This window comes from Nelumbo nucifera, chromosome 2 (genome assembly GCF_055504915.1).
Source record: "Nelumbo nucifera cultivar China Antique chromosome 2, China Antique-T2T, whole genome shotgun sequence".
Taxonomy (NCBI): Eukaryota; Viridiplantae; Streptophyta; class Magnoliopsida; order Proteales; family Nelumbonaceae; genus Nelumbo; species Nelumbo nucifera.
In genome coordinates this window covers 55,149,772-55,174,788 of record NC_142650.1, presented here as the reverse complement: position 1 = coordinate 55,174,788, position 25,017 = coordinate 55,149,772, and the positions used below count along the sequence as shown (strand labels likewise).

At 35.3% G+C, this 25,017-nt stretch overlaps 1 protein-coding gene across 2 annotated transcripts; it reads right to left on the bottom strand.

Moving 5' to 3' along the window:
• Positions 1-205: 205 nt before the first annotated feature.
• LOC104586353 (OVARIAN TUMOR DOMAIN-containing deubiquitinating enzyme 12) lies at positions 206-25,017 on the bottom strand. 2 transcript variants are annotated; one of them, XM_010243554.3, is made up of 11 exons: positions 24,609-25,017; positions 20,712-21,274; positions 20,453-20,622; positions 11,270-11,343; positions 9,686-9,740; positions 6,687-6,761; positions 6,468-6,541; positions 6,318-6,366; positions 3,811-3,895; positions 2,001-2,057; positions 206-529 (listed from the first exon to the last, which is right to left on the bottom strand). In XM_010243554.3, exons 2-11 carry the CDS (start codon positions 21,025-21,027, stop codon positions 477-479), a joined length of 1,008 nt encoding a protein of 335 aa, XP_010241856.1. In that variant the 5' UTR covers positions 21,028-21,274; positions 24,609-25,017; the 3' UTR covers positions 206-476. The 2 variants fall into 2 exon arrangements, with proteins under 2 accessions (XP_010241856.1, XP_010241857.1); XM_010243555.3 differs by lacking the exon at positions 3,811-3,895 and having other exon boundaries at positions 24,609-24,973.

The following is a 25,017-nucleotide window of genomic DNA, read 5'->3' as shown; positions in this document are numbered from 1 at the left end:
AGTGGTAAGCCTGTAAAATTATAGAAGGGTCAGAATTTGAAATACTAAAAGAACCTAAGTTAAACTCCATATTAGACAAAGCAATCACTGGAAGTCTGGAACTGAACATTCTAAGAATTTTGCAAATGCCGTTTGTATGCACTTTACTAAACAGGCAAAGCTAAACACAACATCAACCGACCGGTGGTACAAAGAGAGGGGGAAATGATAGCGAAAATTGGTACTAGCTGGATGTGTAGTTTCACATTGAAAAGAATATACAAAAAAAGAATGTAGCCTACAAAGACATGACGTACAAGCAAGGCAAAGAGCCGAAGCAGGATTCGTGATCAGGAAACGAAGTGAAATGTGCATCTTATACATCACAAGGAAAAAAGAAATGGCAAAGAGTTGAAGCTGCTTCTACAGGAGGCAAAGAGAAATTGATGTAGCTTAGAACCATCATTCATCACTGATATATATGTTCATCCAAATGCTCATTTCCAAGTCCACCACCTTTTCTTCTTCTTGGTCTCAAATATGGGCATCTCTGTAAGCAAACCAGAAATAAATATGTAAACATCATTGTTAAGAAACCAAACAAAACACTTTCAATGCTATCTCCTATAATTTATCCATCAGTTAGCCTTCAGATTCCACAAACTCAGTGACCGTCAAAACGCACCAAGTTATGCAAAATAATACTTTTGGTCCTAATACGAGCACGGCACTGATATTGGAACATATTGGTGCATATCGACCAGTAAGTATCGATTTTCAGGGTGACTGATATGCTAAATAAAAGCATTAACATGATTTGAATTATTTGAAACAGTAACCAATGATGTGTCAGGGGACCTGTCAGATTACCAAATGCAAAAATAAAAAGAGAGTTTCACTCAATAAAAAACTCTTGATACACAAAATTTACGTATTGAGAGTATTGATACTTTGAACCTTGGTGCCAACTGACCTGTTGGTAAGGTCTCTGGCTGGTTTTGTTTTCCTAGATGATGATTAAAGCTATTATATATAAATAAAGGTACCACAGGAATGGAGGTTTTATTGCTTCCAGGAAATGAACATCAATAACTTGGCCAATCAAGTGGATCTACCTCTTTTTAGCAGTGTTTAGAAAACGGGCCAGATCGGCTGGTTGGACCAGTTGAACCATGACCCAGGACCTTGGCTGCTTCGGCTTTATCTCAATAACCACTTTTGTTAAAAACCGGTGAAAACTGGCAGCCTTTCCAGTTTAACCGGAAAAGTGGTGAACTGATCCCAGTTTCATGAAACCGCCTAGGTCTTTAACCAATTGAAATTTTAAAATGTGTTTAGCAAAATTTGAACCTATGACCTCTTATTTTCATATATTGCTTAATTACCATTACTCCACCTCTTAATTTGTGTTAATTAATGACTCTTTATTGTATATATTACTTTATTATGCATGTATTTTAAAGAAAATGTAAATTAAGAGACTTGTACCCAAGTTATTTGCTTCAAAAATTAAGAAACTTTCCATCCATACACCATAATTTAGTATATTAAAAGTTGTAAAATATATTATATATAGTATTTATATGACCTGTAATATATATATATATATATATATATATGCCACGTCATCATGGTTAGACCCTGGTTGAAACTCTGACCCTTCTCCAATTCTATGCCTGGTCCGGTTCTCTGAACATTGCTTTTTAGTTCTATATGCACTATTAATATTACATGAAAATCTGTGCATTTTTGTAACTTAAACATCAATGATTTATCTGATCTATCTGGTGTATGTGTGCATGTCAGTATTTTTCCAGTTGTAAACAACATCTGAGTTGATGAAATGGCCTCCTGCAAGCCCCTGGTTTAGTGGTCCAAATGCATGAGATACAATTCTAATTTAGCAACTATAAGTACTACCATCAACTGCACCAAGAAACTGGTTCTTTCTTTTAACCATTTTTAGCCAGAAAAATATGCAATTCATAAATTTAGGATATGAAGAATATGTGGACTTTTACCTCCTTCTGAATATATTGAGTTGTAGTGCACCTCTGCCCAAAAGCTCAAGAAAATAACTGCAAAAGATGCACATTGTCAATAAAGTTTAACCTAAGCTTTCAGAAATAAAATGCAACATGATGCTATGGAGGGAAGAAAAGGGTATTAGGAGTATTGAAGCCTATATCATAAGAACTACTTGAAATCAAAGATATATCATACATGAACATGAACATGAACAAAGACCTATTGTAGAAATGGGCATGAATTGTAACTTGTGAAACAAGTTTAATATTATTAAGTTATTACCACTTTTTTATTAATTTTACTACAATGAACTATGAATTATTTTATTTATCTAGTGTTTGTTTTGATTGTTTAATATTGCCTAAACTAATTTATGCTTTCCATCAATAGTTGTGTTGTTATTAATAAATCAAAAATATACATAAAATAAAATTCAAAATTAAAATGTAAACGGGAATCTTTTCTGCGAGCATGTTTATTCTGAGGCTTATGCATTATAACATGGATTATAGTTGTGTAACCAATTTGGCAAAAGAAAATATATAATGCAAGTGCTGATCATTAAATACAAACAAATCAACCAAGAAATATGGGGACCGAATGCCAATATGTATACTTAGTTACTTATAAACAAAGACACAAAGGGATAACCATATAGGATAAAATCCAAGATAAGGCAATAGTAACACCCATAACACTACAAAAACCAAAGATCAAATAAACCTCTAAGCCTAAACCCAGAATAGGTACATGGAAGAAAAATATTAGGTCCAGATCCATAGTCAAGAGAACCCATTACATCAGAGTGGTGAGGTGATACTAGCCAACAGGGCATGTCCTTGTTGCCAAAATGTTTGAGGAGCCTAGGCATTGACATTCATGATGCAGTCACTTGGGAATTGGGACTACTGAGCATACACTAAGTCAACAAGTCGATTAACAACCACTAAACCAAAAAGTTATTTTAAATCTTTATTTCTTTACATTTATCCATATTTAAATTAAAATAGTACCATATTTAAATTAATTGGGTATATGCATCTTGTTGCTCTAGGTCTCACGGAACGTGATTGAGTAACTGTGCATAAAATAGAAATAAGCCATAGAACAAAAGAAGAAAGTCAAGGAGAAGTTCTTTTAAATTAACTTCCAATAAGTAGTATGCTGGTACAGAATTGCTGCAAGCAAGGGGAACATCAAATAGTCAGGGCTGCACTCTTTCTTTGAAAAACTAAGGCTGTAACTACCTATCCAAGCCTATCCAGCCAAACTTCTTATGTTAGCAAAGCAAAGGTAGCAAACTAGATGTTCAATATCATTCCTTTATTGCATATGTACAATCTATATTAACTTATGAAATAGTATCAATATAATAAAATATAGAACATATTTTTTTGGTCAACCAATCAATGCCTAGGCACCATAATGACAAAATTATGGTAAGTAGTGTCGTATAATGAAAATGAGTTCCGCTAATACTGATTTCAATAGATCCCATGTAATGATCTATTAGTCAGTTGATCAAAAGGTCACCTCACTATACTGACTTCAGCAATAGGATCTCTTAGGTGGGCAACATTAATGGTGAGTCCACTTAAATGTGAGAAGAAAGCCATCCATAAACAAAACTGTCCCCTTAAAGCAAAACTCAAAATAATGTCTTGCAACATAAAAAGACTGAAAACCTCAGTATAAGTCACCAGCTACATTTACAATAGATTTGTTCTTAAAAAGGAACCACTAACACACTATCTTTATCATTATATAGAGAAAAAAAAAGTTTGAAAATGCTTGAAAGATTACCTCGTTTTGATTTCTGACTGTTTGGAAGAATCTCAATGTAACACGTATCCTTGAAGGATGTTATCACAAATATTTTAATGCCATACTGCACTTGACAATAGCATTTGCCACCAATGAAATAAAAGCTCTAATCAAAATGCTTAGTTATGCTCGTCTAGTGTTCAATAAACTCAGTATTTGAAAACGAATAAATAAAACATTGCAGTTTCTCACGATACACATGGAAATGCATGAAAATTCAAGAGAAAAAGGTCCAACTAGCAGATAACATAAAGGTTTCATTAGCCAAGAGAAGTATAAAGAAAATAAAATATTTAAATGTTGTTATCCAAGAGAAGCTTTTCTCCAAAGTTTCTCTTATTTCAGGTCAAAAGAATGCTAATAATTATTTTGTCCTTATTTCATACTTATCAGGCAAAAAAAAAAAAGCATGGGATTTTACCATTAAACTAAGTAATGGTCCTTATCAGGCAAATATAAAGTAAATGAAGTTTAGCTAGCAAAATATGGTTCCATTTTGTAGCTCATCTTGGAACAGAATGGGTAACTCAACAGGGGATTATCAATGATATAAATGCGGCCAGTGAAAGGTTTTTGCAAGAGGAGGAGCTCCCTAAATTTGTGCTTATTGAAGGAATGTAACAATCATGTCTTTTAAGGATAGAATCCATCAAAACCTAATGGAAATCACTAAAATAGAAAGCTGGGTATCATTTTGGTATTCTATTTTGAAGGGATTCAAGGCTTTTTAATTTTGAAAACTACAGAAGGTAATTGGTCTAGTTCTTTATTCATCCTTCTCTATATAACATATATAATAAAACTTTTGTAGTCCAAATTTCATGGGTTTTCCCATCAGTAATTGTGCCTGTATTATTATAATAGCAAAGGTGATATACAAAGTTATAATAACTATTGGGGGATAAACTTGTGAACCACACCATAAAACTTTGGGAGAAAATAATTGAATAAAGATTATGACTTGAAACAAGTGTATTAGAGAACCAAGTTGGCTTTATGCCAGGGAAATCAACCATGGAAGTTATTTGAGACTATTTATAGAAAAGTTTAGAAAGAAGAAGAAAGATCTTCATACAGTGCCCATTGATCTAGAAAAGGCATATGATAGAGTTCCTAGAGAGATAATATGGTGGGCCTTGGAAAAGAAAGGGGTTAGGTAATATAGACCTAATTAAGGATATGTATCAGGAAGCAAAAAATGTTAGAACACTAATGGGAGAGACATCAGGTTTTACAGTTACCATGGGTCTTCAACAAGGTTCAACACTAAACCTTTATCTATTTGCACCGATCCTAGATGAATTGACTAAACATATTCAAGAGGAAGTTCCATGGTGCATGTTGTTTGCGGACTATATTGTTTTAATTGATGAAACTACTGAAGGATTAAATGCAAAATTAAGCTTATGGACAAATGCCTTAGTAACAAAAGGTTTCAAAAAATAAGTAGGACTAAAACAGAGTATATGACAGTAAATTTAGCAAGGAGTGTAAATCAAGATACACCTAGGATTGGAGACCAAGAGATAACTCAATGTGACCATGTGACCATTTCCAGTACCATGGTTCAATAATTCATAACAAGGGAGAGGTTGAGGAGAATATCACCTAAAGAATTAGAATAGGATTGGCAAAAAGGAGGGGTGCATCTGGACTTTTATGTGATAGGTGAATACCATTTAGACTAAAGAGAAAATTCTATATAACAATTGTGAGTATGGAGCAGAGTGTTAGGCAGCCAAAAAACAATATGTCCAGAAAAATGAATGTGGCAGAAATGTAAATGCTAAGATGGATGAGTGGAAAAACTAGAAAGATTAGGATCAGGAATGAAGTTATTCATAGGAACATAGGAGTAGCTCTAATAGGTGATAAAATGAGAGAGAGTAGATTAATATGGTTTGGGTATGTGCATAAAAGACCACCAACTGCGCCCAGTTAGAAGAAGTGATTTGTTACAACACATTGAAGGGGCTAGAAGAGCTCGGGGTAGACCAAAAAAAACATGGGTAGAAGTAGTAAGGAATTATTTAAGAACTAATAATTTAAAAAATAGGATATGGCTTTAAATAGAATGGACTGGTGAAATGGGATTCATGTAGCCGGCCCCATATAGTTGGGATAAGGCATGCACTATGACAACTAATCAAGATTTACTTGGTCATGATAGCATTATGAAACATCTTTTTTTTTCATAGTGCTGTTAATCATTATTTTTAGAGACTTTCAAAAAAGATTAGACTTAGAGTTCGAATTGAAAATTTCCATATCTTCATTGGAATTAAATCTAATCTCTGCAAACCACTTTGAAGAATATCAAGTGAAACTATATATGTAAGCACGGGATGGAATCTTTAAAACAATAAAACAGCAAGAAACAATAACACTAAGCCCCAACCATGTCAGATAATCACAATAACTAGAAGGGACAAAAAATTAAACGAAATTGAGTCAGAGGAAGGTGGGAGCAAGTTGCTATTCCATACCGAATCTGCAGCAGCCTGTAATGTGACATGATCACCCCACTCACCAGGTCTATTTCATCAACATTAATGATCAAGAAAACAGGTTCAAGTTTCAGCTGAAAACTTCAAGCATTTGGAAAAGCAAACAAAGAAAAGGAGTAGAGTTGTTACTTGGACATCCTCTTCAAATAGTCACTATAAGCCATAGGAACATATCCTTCATATATCTCCGGATGAGACTTGAGCTGGTGAAGTAAAAAATTGTGGACAAACTATGTCAGGAGCTAAATGCATCAAAGATTGAAACTAATATGCACATGAAACACCCTATTCAAATTAACTGTGAAGGATGTCAATATCTAGTTGTTGAAGTAATAAATAATGACAAACCTGATTAACAACATGTTGTCTCACAAACTTGTGGTGCTCAGGAGTACGATAGAATTGATCTGATAAGGCACGAAACTGGGAGAAAATATGTTAGAAGTTTTAAGTAGCATATTGAATTAAACCAAGTCATCAATAACTTGAGGAAATTACAAGAAGTATTTTGGTAAGACAATTTTTAGATGTTAAGTAACTCGGTTAACCTTTTTAGTGCAGTACATCAACATGGTTGGACCAATGACACTAACTCAAAAACATGTTCAAAGATATCCGAATAGAACAAAGCAATAACAATTTTAAATTGTAAATAAACCAATACTGGACAAGTAACAGTTGAAATTTTGAGTGATCAATTTCAAAATGGATCATTTTAGTAAAAAAGGGTCTTGTATATTTACATATCCATACACATATATGAGATAGTGGCTCATTATGTTCACATGCAGTCATACCATTGGAATTGATTTCACATGTAATTATATCTATGAAAAACAAATTTTGGCATGTGGATGTTATAATAAAAAAAGCTTCTCTATTTTTTTGATGAATAAAAAAAGCTTCTCTATTCATAATAGGCATTTCTGCTAACTGGGACCTAGTTATATGAAGCAACAAGCACTGCAAAAAATCTATGCATGTTACATGAAATGCATGCAAGAAAAAAAGTGAAAATTCAACACTTTCATGGCATAAAATCACTTTGTTAGAACAATACTGTTGTTTTCCTAATAAAAACAATTGAGGAGAGGAGCTAGATATTTTCTCTTGGGGCCAAGGATAATTGTAAAAGAAACTTCTAAACCAAAACTTCCCTTCAAAATCTACAAAAGCATTCCTGATCTGCTTTAAATTCTTTGCTCCCTAGATCAATTTGCTTCTTGGCATCTATTTCCAAAAATTCTTCTATTATGTGTTAACTCCAGGTACTCCAAAAAATAGCAGCCCTAGTGTAGATGAGAAATATTTATCTTTGCAAAAAAAAAAAAAAAGAATATCATCCCTAGTGGAATGCCAAAGGAACTTCCCACTACTAGACAGGGAATGATATGTAGGTAGAGTCATTGCATGTAGATTATTTGACTTTCAGGTTGAACTTGATTGCAAGTGGTAAACTCTATTGTTTTATGTACATATATAGTAGACATGGATTAAAAATAGCATAAATCACTTTTCCATATATATTTAGATTTTTAGTGTATCATCATCATCATCATCATCATCTAAGCCTTGTCCCAACTATACGGGGTTGATGACATGGTCCTATTTCGCCATTCCATCGTGTTCAGTGCCATATCTTATGTTAAGTTATGAGCCCTTAAATCATTTTTTACTACCTCAAGCCATGTCCTTTTGGTCTGCTCTTAAATCATATCTATTCTTAATTTTTTGACAAGTTTGTAATTAAAAGAAATAATATTACAATTTACGATTCATTTTGTTTCAACTTTTTGTATGATTTACAATACTTTTTTTTCACAACATTGCCCCAGAACCAACAACTGGCTTCAGAGACTCAAAGTAAACATAAAAACAAGAATCTATGAGCATGACCCATGTTTGTATACAGTATACAAATTGGAAAAGTATTCATTTGATATTTAGAGAAACCAGAATATGCATAAATAATGAATGTATGGATTCTAAACTATGATAGAACTTCTCAGAGGAATCTTATGGAGCTGCTTAGGATCGCCATTAAGTATTAGCACTTCAATCTAGAAATTACTGTTCTAACACAAGTATCATATTTGCTAAGGGAACACCTAGAGATATCCCAGTACATGCAAGTCAATTTAGTTATCTTTGAACCAAAATGTTCTGATTACATAGACTTGCAAAATGAAATTAGATTATTAGTTAGAAAAAAGTTCAGTCTTGAAAAAAGCATTAGTAAGATCCATCAACATTGATGCCAATTCACATAGACCCAAAGTTCAGCCAATAGTCTAGCTACATATGGGATAAATAGAATGTATTGGGGTGGTCATCCCCCCATGATGGCTACATTCACAGTGAATATGATTGTAATTCAGCTTAAGTAGCTTGGGCTAGCCTCTACCTCAAAAGGGGTGCTTAGCGTATACTGTACTATAAAACAGTCTATTTTACATTAATAAAGATTTGGGTTAGAAATAAAAAAAAAAAGATCGATGCCATGATGTGGGTACACAAGCAAGTTATATGCAGTAGTAAAAGATCAGTAGGCATGGCAATACAAAACTGAAAACAACAAAAACAAACAAGATTTTTGTAGATTTCAGAAGTGAACTTGAGGCAGAATTCCTCCTGAACTGTTCTGCTACAGCAGCAATGACATCAAGCTGGTCTTTGGCATGGACATGCAATGATATAGGGATTGGAAGGCACCTAATGGGTCAAGTCTTCAAAACCCAAGCTCCCAGTACTTGAAAACCGCCACAGTTCAAATAAAAGAGAAAAAAACAAGACCCCCAGGGAAATAGCTCCTTTCTCTTTTATAAGACTCAATTACTTGTTGGAGAATCCAACTAAGATATTCACACATAAGCCCCTAGCATGTTCCCCTTCACAAACAACTCCTTAAGGACAAAAATATCTTCAACCAACCCCAAAAGATAACTTTAGTTATAAAAGCACCCAAGGGACCAAAACCCAACAACGGTGCACTCAAATTGACTTTGACTAGAATCTAAATTGTAAAATGACAAAAAAACCCCTGGATTCCAACTGATTACAAACCTACCCAAAATAACCATTTTGTATCCTGCTACAAAGAGCAAACAAATTCAGAATATATTTATATTTTTCTCTTTTTTCCCTTTTTTTGTTCTTCTTTCAACTTTTTTTAGGGCTCATCATGCCAATTCAATGAAATGCAATTGGTAGTCTAAGATTATACTCAAGAACACTATAAAGATCCAAGTCTTTTTTCTTTTCATTGCTTAAAAGAACTTCTGCAATCACATAAAACAAAACATTTCTGATCTATGGTGATTGCATGAGAAGAAATGGCCCAAACTAACCTGGCAATTACCATCTCCTTGAACCTTGAGCTCAACCAAACCATATAACTGCAATCTATACAAGAAACATTTTCCACAATCAACCGTAGTACATAAAGAACCTCGAATCTCATAAATAAAAAATAATAAAATAAAAACAAAGAGAAGACATTTAAAAGTTAAAAAAAAAATACATTAAACAACATACAGAAATACAAAACCCCAACAGAATATCCCTGCAATAACCCCATAATTTAGAATATAAATCTGGTCGCAGATCTTCATTTTGAACAAGATCTACAAATCAAGACGACCACCCCTTTTATGCTGCTGAACCAACCAGAAGCCCAGAGCCAAATCCTAATTAACAAAGCTTAAAGAAGACAATGGTGCATGAAGCATAGTGCCATCATCCTTGAGCAGAAGGCCTGTATCTAGGGTGTGGACGCCACCCCTACCTAATATGATTAAATTCAATTTCAGTGGTTTATGCCTAGGAAACCGAGGCAACTTGAGTGTTTCCAATATATTAGGGAAAGGTGAACGAAATATCATTGCACTGTTTTCAAGGCCTATTGGATTTGGGGCATTCTTTTCAAGGTGCCAAGGCAAGGCTAGGAAACAGGGGGTACCTTGTCCCCTAGTTGCCTAGGTAATGGATTTAAAAAATAAATAAATAAAAACCATGAATCCTAGGGTAATTCCCTAGGATCCATAGAAACCAGCAACCATCTTTCACTAGTAATTATTTATAATCTTCATAAAAGTATAAACTTCATATTAACATAGAAAATCAACATATTCATAAGAAAAAAAAGGCAGGAAAATAGAGGAGCTGAGCCCCTGTTTTGTCCTAGGGAAAGGAGAGAAGGGTGAAAGGAAGAAGAATAATTTAGTTTAATAATATTAATTTTATTATTATCATCTCAAAAGATTGAGAATACAAAGTATATAATAGTGCCATGCAAGGCGCCTGACTGAGGTGATCCTCCATGGGTTCCCTATCAACTGGGTGTTGCCTCGACAACCATGATTTGGGGATTCACTAAGGGCAAGGGTACTGGCCTTACAGCAAGGTATGAAATTGGCTAAAAGGTTGAATTTCACAAACCTACTGATGGAAGCGGATTCAAAAACTCTAATCAGGTGGTTGCTGAATGACTGTTTGGGACCTTGGTCATATGTACATGCTGTAAGATAGATAAAATTGATCACAAGAGAGGTGGATGCGAGATTTGAATGGGTATTAAAATCAGCCAATAGCATGGCTAATACTCTAGCAAGGCAATGCATAGGAAGAAATCAATTATTTTGGGGAACACCTATAACAGAAAAAAGAAAAAGCTGTAGACAGGGGTGGGTAGTGATAGCTGACACAAAACAAGGGGTGCACAGGGCACTTGTATATTTTGTACAGCAATTTCAATCAAGTAATAAAATTTTTATATTGCTGATAAAAAAGGCAATAGTGCATATTGCTGAAAACAAATTAGGAAAATACTAATTTATCAGAAGACTAAAAGGAAGAGCTAATCTTTGACAACCAATTAGGTTAACAGTAAAGCATATCTTCAACATTATCAAGGGAAAAACTAAAAATATTACCTGTCTAGCAGCCTTTGATGATCTGAAATTGCTTCATCAACAGAGGGTATTTCTCCATTAATTCTAGGAACATGCTGTGAAAAAGCATATAAACCTGAGATCGTAAGTTCCAACTTATTCAAAAGATCTTGAAAAGTGTGGAGCGTGAAATGGTAAATGTCATCTTATAACATAATTAAATTAAAATGAATATCAACCACCTTAGTCCAGCAACAATCATCTATCCGGCAGTAATATAATACAATTACAGACTGCACCAATCAGTGATGCAGGATTCATCAGTATGGTATGAGGTCAAATCTTTTATTTACATTTCTAAGATGGTATACTTCACTATGGTTTTCCAATAAGAGTTTGGTTATAAGAATATCGAACCTTGCAAGGTGCCAACCAGCTGGTTGGTAAGGTCTCTTGCTGGTTGTAGCAGAGACTTGGGATCGAATCCCGCCTGCACCTGGGTTGGGGGGGGGGGTTATGGGTTTGGGGGATGGGCTACCCCCGTTGTGTAGCCCCTTGGATAAAAAAACATGAATAATGTTTAAAAAAACAAAAAAAAAAGAATACCCATACAGAACATTCTCAAAATTTTGATAATGGTGGCATGGAAAACTGCTTTTTTTAATGGTAAGTAAATTTTCATTGTAATAGAAAAAAAAAAAGATTACAAGTACTGGCAAAGAGATTTCACCCCATAAACAAACATGAAACATACATTAGAATAACGAAAGAGCATGAAAATACATTTTAGTTATTATCATCAACACATCCTATAACGAAAGAGCATGAAAATACATTTTAGTTATTATCATTAACACATCCTATAACGAAAGAGCATGAAAATACATTTTAATTATTATCATTAACACATCCTATATTTAATCAAAGGTCATCCGTAATATCCTCTCTGTTAACCCCTTTAAATTCTAAGTAAGAATCTGGCTTGGCAAACCCTGTACACAGGTCGGTTCAGTTCGGTTACATGCAATCTACCCAATCGAACTGACCAGCTCAGGTTGAGGATTATACCACCTAAAACCGGCCTAACTTTCTTGAAAACTGACCCAAACATGATGAATTGGTTTTGGTTGGTTCAGTTCGGTTTGGTCGGGTGGTCAGCCATATGTTCATGTTGGAGTCTTGGAGAGAAATAGACTCTGGTCTCTAGACTAGAGCATCAAAAGTTGTGTCACTCTATTTTGGAAACTAGGAAAAAATATGAAAGTTTATTTTCATATTAATACTATAATTCATTAATGAGATAATAGGAATATGGAATTGGGACATGTGGCATGAGGGAGAGAGACAGCTATGAACTATAGGAGGATGTGAAGAATCTTTCCATTTCTTCCATTGTATTAAAAGGCAATTTGCATTAAAAAGCAATAACTATTTTAGGCAATAATTAATACCTAAATATAGCTGGACTTTATTATTACAATATGGTGGGTCAGTTTGGTTTTGGTCAGTTTACATATAATCAAACCGAAACCAACCAGATCTCTCGGGTTATCCTATTTTAAGAATCGAAACCGACCAACAATGCTTGAAAACTGACCACCTCGGTCCTCGGGTCGAATTGGATCGGGTTGGTCAGTTTGATTGGTCCCATTAACAACCCTATTGGGTTTTAATAACATGAGGCTTCAATGAAGCCCTGGTGGACAACATTGTAAGTGATGTTTATTTTACTTTGTATTATTGTATTTGTATAACCTTGTTACATGTTATCTTGTCTATGTACATAACTTTAATACGGGCATTCTTGTAATAGTACGTAAGTTTTTCCCTTATAATATAAAACCCTTTTGGAGGTGGGGATACTCTGTATTCATTTCAATACACCTCTTAACTCTTGTATTCTCTATGCTACTCATGAAACTTTAGTGCAACTGATATGGTATCAGACTGGTGCAAACGGACCAGATCATGATCTGATCCAAATTCGAATCCTATCTGATTTTACCAGATTTGGATGCCCCGTATCTGATTTTCGAATCGGATCAGATCATAAAATAGGATCCGTTTCAAAATCAGGTGGGATTTGAATTAACCCTATCCGATAAAATGATCCAAATTGAATTTGAATAAAAGGTTAGAGAATCTGACAGAGTCAAATTCGAATTTGGATCATTATGGATTTTCTATTGGATCGGATTTGGATATACCCTAATTTGAATCCAATCTGATTCATTTCCCTAGTATTAGAGCCATGAAGAGCTAACCTGGAGACATCAACTATCGAGGTAAGTTTCTCATACAGGTTGGACTTGATGCAAGAAGGATATCTTACTCTTGTCACCTATTCTCTCTGCAACAACAACTTGAATCAAGTGTTATGGTGATTTCAAATCAATGAGCCAAATCAAATCACCACTAAAAGTTTTAATCAGAAGTATTTTTAGGGTTCTATTACACATTTTCCTGATCTTCCCTGTGTTTCTCCTTGGTTCAATGGAGTTTGGGCAAGGGAACTTAGATTCCATGCCGTTTTTAAGGCTCTTCTAGATTGTGTGAGGTCTGCAGGCTTAGTTATTGGTAAAGGGGTCTATCAGCTCTCTCGTTTCGGTGATTTTGATGCCAAATATAGTGGGTTTAAGCTCACAACTTGAGCCTTTTTCAGGTACCATATCTAACAACTTGGATACGGATGTGGATACACTTTGGAAACTATGGATACAGATGAAAAATATGGAAACACTTGGATACACTAGGGAAATGCATACAAATTCTGGCAGAAGAGAAGAAGAAGAAGAAGAAGAAGAGAGGGAGAAAAGAGAAGAAGCACATGAAGAGATTTTGAAAAGAGAGAGAGGGTTGATCAGTTGATCTGCTGACCCACTCTTAATATTTATATATGTTGATTAATTGTAAGAGGGCTGAATTGCCCTTATTGCTTACATGGAAAATAAACTAATAATAAAGCTGAAATAACGAGCTGTAATAACAAACTGAAATAACTACCAACTAACACTGACATAACTAACAAAAATATGCTGCCATACGAACACAGTGGAGACCACAGTAGTGGGGTCCACATCAGTGTTCTCTACACTCCCCCTCAAGTTGGGAATGAATATTTGTCATTCCCAACTTGCATAGGTCTGCCTCTAACTTCTTCCTTGGAACAACCTTGGTGAGAAGATCTGCGAGCTGCATATTGGAGGTGATATACGGGAGACACACTTCTTAAGACGAAACCCTTTCTCTGACAAAATGTCGGTCGACTTCGATATGCTTAGTTTTGTCATATTGTACCGGATTATGAGCTATATTAATAGCAGCCTGATTATCATAATACAACATTAAGGGCTTCTCATAAGCAATACCCAACTCCTCAAATAATGACTTCAGCCATAGGATTTCAGCCACACCATTATCTATAGATCTATATTCAGCTTCAGCACTAGAACGAGAAACAACACTTTGTTTCTTACTCCTCCAGGAGGCAAGGTTACCTCCTACAAAGGCACAATATCCAGAGGTAGACCTTCTATCATCAACACTCCCAACCCAATCAGCATCTGTATAAACCTCTCTCTTCATGTGATCATTATTCTTGAATAATATACCTCTACCAGGACATCTCTTCAAGTATGCTAATATCCACTCAACTGTAAGGAGGTGAGTAGTTATAGGAGGAGTGCATATATTGACTAACAACGTTGACTGCATAACTGATGTCCAGTCGTGTGAGACAAAGATAGAGGAGTTTTCCAACTAACCGTTGAAACATAGCTTTGTCTTCAAGTGGCTCTCCACCCTCTGCACTGTTCTTGTGATTCTGTTCAATAGGTGTATCTGTAGGTTTAACACCCAACTTTCCAGTTTCTTCCAATACATCTAGAACATACTTCCTTTGAGAAATAAAAATCCCATGTTTAGATCTAGCAACCTCAATACCCAAGAAGTATTGTAGCTCTCCCAGATCTTTCACCTCAAACTCTTGATGAAGGAGTTGTTTAAGAGACTCAATCTTATTGTTGTCATTCCCCATCACTACAATATCATCCACATATATAACAAGCAAAGTCAAGGAAGAGTCCACTCTTTTAATGAACAATGCATGGTCTGGCTGGGCCTGTACATAGCCGAATTTTTCAAGGGCTTGTCTGAATCTATCAAACAAAGCTCTGGGGGACTGCTTTAGTCCTTACAAGGCTTTATTCAACCGGCAAACCTTCTTTCCTGTCTCTACATCATAAAATCCAGGAGGTAACTACATGTAGACTTCTTCCTGTAAGTGTCCATTGAGGAAGGCATTTTTAACATCCATCTGGAACAAGGGCCAAGAGTAATTGGCTGCAAGGGATAACAAAACTCTAATAGTGGTCATCTTTGCTACTGGAGCAAAAGTCTCCAAGTAGTCTATATCATAAGTATGAGTAAATCCCTTTGCAACTAACCGATCCTTATACCTTTCAATGGAACCATCAACATTATGTTTCACAGTAAATACCCATCTACATCCAACCGGTTTACTTCCTTTAGGCCGGTCAACTAGCTTCCAAGTATTATTCCTCAGAAGAGCATCCATTTCAACCTTCATTGCAACTTTCCACTCAGGAATTGATAAGGCTTCCTGCACTATTCTAGGAATAGGAATATCAGCAATGGATGTGAGAAAGGACCTGGAAGAGGGGGACAGGCGATCACAAGACAAGAACTGGGAAATGCAGTGAGTTGTGGATGTGGTGTAACGTTGTTTGCCTTTACGGACTGCAATGGGGAGGTCAAGGTCATCCAAAGGAGGTAAAGTAGCAACAATGGAAGGTATCTTAGTGGAACCTGGATCTGATAAAGGGATTGTGGTACCTGGATCTGGATCTGTAGAAGGAACTAGGGTTGGCTTGGACTGCTGATGACTGAAATCAACCTGCCTCCACCGCCTATGATAGACTCTCAAATCCTGACACCTCTGACAACCCTCCCCATTACATCCTTCATCACTCAATGGAACAGGTAAAGGAACTTTTGATGAGTTAACCCCACTCTCACTACTCTCCCCCTGAGGAGAAACCCTAGGGTAATAGGGTACCTCCTCAAAGAAAGTAACATCCATCGAGACAAATTTCCTCCCAGAAGTAGGTTCATAGCAGCAATAACCCTTTTGAGTTTGTGCATAACCAAGGAAAACACATTTGGAGGCCTTAGGATCAAATTTGGAACGATGAGGTCCAAGAATTTGAACAAAGCAAGTGAAACCAAAGGTTTTAAGGGGAACAGTAAACAATTCCTTATCGGGGTAAAGAAGGCTAAATGGAGGCTTCATGTCAAGAACCCGTGAAGGAACTCGATTAATGAGATACACTGTTGTAAGAATAGCATCTCCCCAAAAACGAATAGGCACATTGGAGTTAAACATAATGCTTCTAGCCACCTCCAATATGTGCCTATTCTTCCTCTCAACAACCCCATTCTGCGGTGGTGTATAAGGACAAGTACTCTAGTGAATAATCCCATGATCAAGCAAATAAGAGGCTAATGGGTTGGTAAAGTATTCTTTTGCATTACCGGATCTGAAGATTTTGATTTTGACCCGAAACTAGGTTAAAATCATTTGATGAAAGATCTGGGTCAAAGCAGGAACCTCATCTCGAGAATGCATAAGGTAAACCCAAGAAAAACGGGTATAGTCATCAACAAACAACAAGAAATATCTGTATCCCCCTATAGAAGTGATGTGATACGGGCCCCAAACATCGGTATGCACAATATTAAAAGAATTACTACTTTTATTACTCAAGGAATAAGATGTTCTACAATGCTTTGCAAGCTCATAACTCTCACATCTCAAATTTGACATTTGAACAGACTCAAACAAATTTTGAAACAAACTCTTCAAAGACCGAAAGGATAAATGACCCAACCGATTATGCCAAAGCATAACCTGACTAACAGACTGAGAAACAAAAGACTTCCTATCTTCACGATCTTCCCAATGAGAACTCTCCAAACATATAGATCCCATTCGTCTCACGGTCAGTCCCAATCACCTTCCTTGTCTCTAAGTCCTGAAAAACACATCAGTCAGGGAAAAAGATTACTGAACAATTCTGATGTTTTGTAATACTACTGACTGAAAGCAAGTTAGTATCAAGCTTAGGAACATGTAGAACTAAAGATAAGGAAATGGTATTAGACAACTTGATGTCTCCCTTGCCAGAAATGGGAACAAGGGAACCATCAGCAATTGACACTTTATCTCTACCAGAAGATAAGTGATAGGTAGTGAACAATGATGGCAACCTAGACATATGGTTAGATGCACCGGAGTTTATTACCCAACAATGTTCAGTGTTACCTAGAGCTAAAGAATGGTAAGCTGAGGCCCGAGTACTTGAATGAGCAAAGGCTGATGTGGGAGGAGCTGATAGTGGTTGAGATGACTGAGCTGAATTCCCAACTTCCTTTTCCAACTGAGTTAGGGCAGCCCAAATAGCAGCTATGGTGTCTAGAGGCGTGCCTTTTGTGCCCAATGAGGATGCAGAATCGGTATAACAGCCATATGAGCATTACCCCTTTTGTTCCTCAGTTTTGTTGGAACTAGATGAGGGTGCGGCTTCCAACATGTGTCTTTAGTATCCTTAGGTTTCTTGCAATGTTCACACACTAGATCCCGCTTATCTTCCTTCTTTATATCCCTCTCTGTATCACCCCCAGACTTAGGTTTAACTGTTGCCAAGGTTGGTGGGAAGGGCTGATGCTGCATCATAACCTTTCTCCTAGTCTCTTCACTATGCACTAAAGAATAGGCTTGAGGTAAGGTCACACTGTCCCTTGTTAGTATTTGTTGTCTCACAATATCATAGTCAGGATTCAGACCAGCTAGGAATTCAAAAACTCTATTAGTTTCAACTTGCTTTCTATGAGTCTGTGCATCCTTCTGACTTTCCCACTCAAGTGTTTCTAGGTGGTCAATTTCATGCCACAGAGATTTCAAGATAGAGAAGTAAACCGAGACTGGCTTCTCTCCTTGCTTAAGGTTGTTAACCTCACACTTCAATTCATAAGCCTTAGCAACATTAAGGGGTTGGGAGTAAGTCTCTTTCATGGCATCCCAGATTTCCTTGGTTGTTTTTGCCCACAAATAGTTCCAACTGATATGTGGCTGCATAGAGTTGCACAGCCATGTCATAACCAAATAGTTCTCTTGAACCCATTTGGTATAAGTTTGGTCCTCCTTAGTTGGTTCTTTCACATCTCCCAACAAATAGCTAAGTTTTCCTCTACCCCCAATGGCCATCATGGCCGATTGAGCCCATTCTAAGTAGTTTGATCCATCAAACTTCACAGTTGTAATCTGAAAGGCATTATCAGACATGTTACCAGAATTGCTAGTCCCAAAAACACCTTCCCCCTGATTCTTGAACTCCATTCTTGGTCAAGAATTAATAATAAAAAAACCTTTTAAACTACTGTAATAGAAAACAACACCCAAACAACTGATAACAGCCGGCCTAGGTCTTCCAAAGAACAAAGAAAACAGAATTCTGTATGAAACCAGTTCAAAATCTGATCTGAAACCAACAACAGTTCTGAATTTTAGGGTTTTCTCTCAAAACCCTAAAGGAAAAAACAAAGATTTTCTAGCCGCACCTCTCAGAATAGACCAAGATGATTTTTTCCAAGGTTATTCTCAAGAAAAAACTTACTTTATGAAAGAAAATCTCTGGCCGCCACCTTCTGTCTGATGCAAAACCCTAATGTTGAGGATCCGAAGCCTTTTTTGATTCTTCCTGACTACTGGAACTCTCCCAGCCTTCTACAATCTTCTTAGTAGCAGCCGCACACTACCAGTAACCTCCAAGAATCAGCTAATCCTTCTTCTTTGTTGAAAAACTTCTAAACCTAGGGGATTCTCATGTAGTCAATCTAATTAGACTAACATAAGAGCTCCTAGGTCGGCTTTGATACCAAGTAGTCGATCAAGACTACAATCAGTCTTGAATTCAAAAGAAAAGAAAGAATAAATTTCAGAAGAGAAGAAGCACACGAAGAGATTTTGAAAAGAGAGAGAGGGTTGATCAGTTGATCTGCCGACCCACTCTTAATATTTATATATGTTGACTAATTGTAAAAGGGCTGAATTGCCCTTATTGCTTACATGGCAAATAAACTAATAATAAAGCTGAAATAACAAGCTATAATAACAAACTGAAATAACTACCAACTAGTACTGACATAACTAACAAAAAATAAACTAACAAAAATATGCTGCCATATGAACACAGTGGGGTCCACATCAGTGTTCTCTACACAGAGTAGCTAAAGAATCTGTAACCTGCCTTCATTTATTAATTAAATAAATAAATTCTTTGCTTATAAAAAAATGCATACAAATTCCATAAATATATTAATAAGATTAAGTTTAATGTCAAAATAGTTGCAAATAATGTATAAATACATAGTAATTTTATATTTTAATGGTATACATGAAGAAGTATAATACAATTAATATAGTAGGATGTATATATATATCATACAATCTTATTGATAAATGCATCAATCAAGAGTTCAAGACACATTATAAAGATTTTTACAAATTAAAACATGCACAAAGACATTATTATTTTATTTTCTATTAAGTCCATGCATAAAACATATGCAACTATTATATTTGAATTACTATATCAATTTTTTTTTCTATTTTACTATTTATAATTTTTTTGATCAATTATTTTACTATTTATAATTTTTAACATCAACAAAAAGTCAACTAAAAAATAATTCTCAAAAGTTTACTATTCATTGGTTTCCTCCCCATGAATCTTATCAAGTGATTTCTCTTTTTTTTTTTCCTTTGTTTTAGATAAGTAAGGTTCAGTTAATTCTTTCTTCAACAAAAAATATATCAATGGGTGTATTCAGCTTAACTCAAACACAGCCTTATCCCAAGAACATACCAATCTGTATTTTAACAAAGTTTACCATCAGAAACTTAACACTAGAACTTACAATTAGTGTGGCAGGGCACAAGTATAGAAAAAAAAAATAAGTCTCTTAAAACTAAAAGTATGGTATTAGTTTTCCATACCCATGTCCAGGTGTAAACAATCAGAAACATGGATGTACACCAAAAAGGATGAAAGAATGATGGTTAACAAAATAAACATTCAAACATCTATAAAAGGAACTTCATAATTGATATTGGAGAAGGTGCAATCCCAAAGAAGGTAAACTTACAGGAATTGGAACCATCTGGTTTAACCTCTTCCCTACTTCTCCATCCAGTGAGGATTCATCCGTTATCTCAAGTGAATACCACTCCTCCCCATCGTATGGTGCTTCTGCAGGACTAGAACATGAACTAGAGGCTCCTGCATCATCTATGTCTTCCTGGCCACACTCATGCCCTACATGAGAGTATAATTATATGATCACAATGGATAAAAAGAATCCCAAACTACTGAAGAAATTAAGACAGTTTCCAAATTCCAAATACCAGAATTATAATTTCTCATAGATGGGCCAAACCAATCCTGGCCAAGAACTGATTGGAAATGTTCCTCCCCTGAAGTTGTAGATCCCGACGCTTCTTCTACAACTGTAAGTTGAGACAGTTGTTCCTGAAGAGCATGTGGAATAATCTCATCATTCTCCATATTGCTACATACCAAATCATAATGACTTTCTCTGCCATACTGCTGCTCATCATAGAAGCCCACATCATTTGGAGTGACAGTTACACAATACATGGAATTAGGAAATGGTTCACCATCAAAAAAATGGAATAGACTCTCTTGGTCATAGGAAATCATCTGCTTTATGTAAAATTTTCAATACCAAGGTTGTCTTTTCCAACAAATAAACCTGAATTCCTAATAATTGCAACTTCAATCGTATAATCCCCTCCAAATATCTGAAACAAACAATTCACTTCACTGGATCTATGGCTGCTCTTCAAAAATCCAGCGCATAACCACTAACATCCACTGAAGGATCCAAAAATGAGCAAGCAACTGTGATCTTGATAGATACACAAAAATTTAAGCATAGATCCTTGACCTGCAAGAAGTACATAGGTCAATGATTTCTTATCAAAGTGCAAAATAAACTTTGTACTCTGGAAATATATCAAATACATGAAAACCAAAATAGTTTTTCTTTCGACATCTAATAAAAAAAGCCTTCTTTTGGTTAATTTTACTTAGAAGAGAATAAAGTGTGTAAAGGAAGCAAGAGCATTCAAAAGCAGGATTGCAGGAATGAAAAAAGAAAAATTACTGAAAGAGAAAATAATTATGAACTTTCATCCCCAGTGTAGGAATAAAATTGAAACCACTAGTGGATAAAAGACACAAGGTTCACAAGTATAGGAAATGCAAGGTGTATAGGAGAGGTAATTTAAAGAGATGTATCAAGATACGCCTTGGGTATGCATGAATATGGAACAAATCAAGATAGAGATGGATACTCTAGGAAACTCATATAAATCCTAAAAACTATAGTAATAACAAGAAATGTGAGTTTTATATAACTATAAATAAGTTTTTAAACATAAATACAAACTTTATTTTTTTTGGTAATTTAAAAAACATATTTTAATGGTTTGTATAAAGTGCAAGATGTCGTGACACAATTGAGAACCATTGAAAAATAATGGAAGAGCTAAAAATGTGTATCTACACATAAATACTATACCTTAATTTTTAAAAATCATAATTTATATTAATATTTATTAGTATATAAATTTTAATAATAGAATTTACTGACAGCCATTCACTAACAAGAGAGTTTAAGTAAGAATTAAAATGCATGTTAATCTGACAAGCACAAACGGTGTGGCGAAATGTTTGCCTTAAATACAGTTTTAAATGTAGTATTTGATTCAATTTGAAATTTGAATAATGCCTTTAATGGCGTGTCATTAAATATAGCACTTAGGAGGGCATGTCATTAAATGTAACAATTAATTGAAAATGATGTTAATTAAATTTGAATTTAAAAGTTACTAGAGAGAGAGAGAGGGAAATTAAATTTGAAATTGAAAAGTTGCTTAAATGAGAAAAGTATATTAAATTTGCATTGTATCACAGCTGATACATATAGCGTATCGGACTATATTTAAAACCGATACAGACCGATATTGGATGATATAGACCGATACGTTACGAAACTTAAACCTCGAATTGAGATACAAAGTAAAAGCTTCTTCACTAATCAATTCATTTGATTGGAAGCATGGTTGGTCATTTCAACTATGTAGGCATTTTGCATGTGCAAATGGGAAATTTCATAAATCTTGCCTATAAATTGGGAAATATCAAAAATATTGGAAAGTATTAAATAGTATTAAAACCTTTGTGATTATTTTTACTAAAATTTCATCTTTTACCGTGAAGAATAAATAGGTATTTTCTTTTCTAAAGGTTCATATAATTTTTTGTGCAAGAATCCCTACATTAAATAGGTATGGAGATCTCATACAACAGCCCATGGAGAGGCATGAGCTGCAGCCTCTCTCAACTGATTACAAAGAAACTTAAAAGGAAAAGGAAAAGATAAACATTACAGCTGAGCCCAAAACAAAATTTCCCTAATTGTCCCTTGTTTAGCTAAGCCATCAGCCAAAGCATTTGTTGATCTCCCCACCCATTGTGTGCTAACAGACATATTCCTTGTCAGCCACTTAAATTTTTTTACTTCATTTCTGTAGCACCATATAGTTATGGTGTTGGCTACTTTCTCACTAGGTATATTTGTTGCTTTCAAAACCCACCCTTGTATGTATACTGGATATTACGTCTCCTTCATTTGGATTGTAAATGGGCATAGTTTATTTGGAGCTTTGATTTGTAAAAATGTGAGTATTTGTATTAGTTGTTTTTTATGAATGTATTGGTTGTTTTAAATATAATATTATTTTGAATTTAGAAAAACAATTCAGGAAGGTCACAAACCTGCAGTTGCCAATCATTAGATGATAAACTAGACAGGATATGTATGAACTAAAGTATGTGATTTCTCAGTTCTTTATTTTTTTTATACATTACATCAGTAATTTTTTTATTATTTGATGCCTACTCCTAACCACCTTTAGCCTTTAAAAACCTTGCTCATAACTAACTAAGCCCCTATGGTTGCCACTCTTCATGCATATTATATGATCAGTATCTACCTTTTATTTTTAAATTATAACTATCTTCTTCACCTTTGTAAGTCCCTTGTTGACAAATGAAAAGCATTCCCACTAGGGTCATGTTTAGGCTTGCTTGCTTTGCTTATTCTTTGTGCCTCTTTAGCAAAACAAGAAATTCCTCGCCCCACTCTTGACAAGTCTTGAGACCTATCTTTCACTATCAACCTATCAATCTCATCACTAGATCATTATATATAATAAATGACTTCTTTCATCTACATAACTCCATGTGTTTGCAGCATAAATTAGAAACCTAAAAATGACTTCCCATGAGATGAATGACACTTTTAAAATATTGCTTCAAATTTCCAGCTCCATTCAAAGGAAAAATGACCAACTAAACATCTTTCTTGTTGTTTGAAGTTTGAAGCTCCAACTTTTAAAGCAAGCTAAAGGGAAACTCTTATACAAAAACTAACTCTTGAGCTAAAGGGGAGTTTTAATCACCAGGAGAGAGAAAAAAATGCAAGCTGGCCCCATCTACTGTTTTGTTTAACTAACTAGTAATGTCTCAAATTCCTTTCTAACTTTTCATCCAATTTATTAGAGTGGAGCTAGTATACAATATCGGGACCCAGGAAATTAGAATTCTAAAAATCATCATCAGACCCTGGGGACTGAACACTAGACAAACGATGTTTACTTCATCAATCATGGGAAACATTTCCAGTTATATTTACAACAAATAGTAATGGAGATCAGACAGATAAAGGAAAAAAAAGCTCCCGATGGTTTCCATCTTAATTGGAAACCACTTCTGAATCTTCCGAATGAATGAGCTATTCCTAAATCTCAAGCATCTAACGAATAACATGAATTTTGCAACCAACCATACCGAAAATTCAAATAGAATAAATAATGGTAACGAAATTTAGAAAGCCGGAAGAGACCATTCTAGAGCTATTAACCCTTCAAAACACCGGACCACCACAACAACAAAATCAAATTTCCCTTTAGAAGAGAAGCAGATAAACAAGACGAAAAAAACAACAGTAAAGATAAAAGAATGAAATTCCGATCCATCAGAGAAGCAAAAAAATGAAGATAAAGAAACCCCACACCGTGCTTAAAAGCATTAAAAAAATCTCATATGCACTTTCTCCAAATTACGAAAACATCCTAAAACTTCAATCAGAATACCCGTGCCTTGCTGAGACTAATCACGACCTCTAAAACAGTATCCAGCGAGGAAGAACTAACCTTCGCATCAAACTGAATAGATTTCAATGCATCTTCTCCAATTGCAGGATCGAAAATCTTTGAAACGAATCGCAGTGCTTCAAGTTCGAAGAACAAAAACAAAGAAGAGGCAAATTCTTCGGAGGACAACTCCAAGACGCCTCGATAGGAAAAAACGATGCGTAGACAATCCCGTGAAAGCCTAGTGAACCAGAAATTCGCCGACGTCAGGGGATTATTCACACTTTCTTCTGGGAGTAAACGTCGAGCAACTTCGGGGCGAAGTACTCAAAGGAGAGGCGTTGGTTCGTCTCGACGGTGGCAAAACTGCCGTCTCTTTAGCTGCTTTTCTTTGAAAGCGTTCCCTCTTAACTCTTACCTGTAATGGAATTCAGGAACTCCGAACTCACTAAATGGCCGTTGGCGAAGC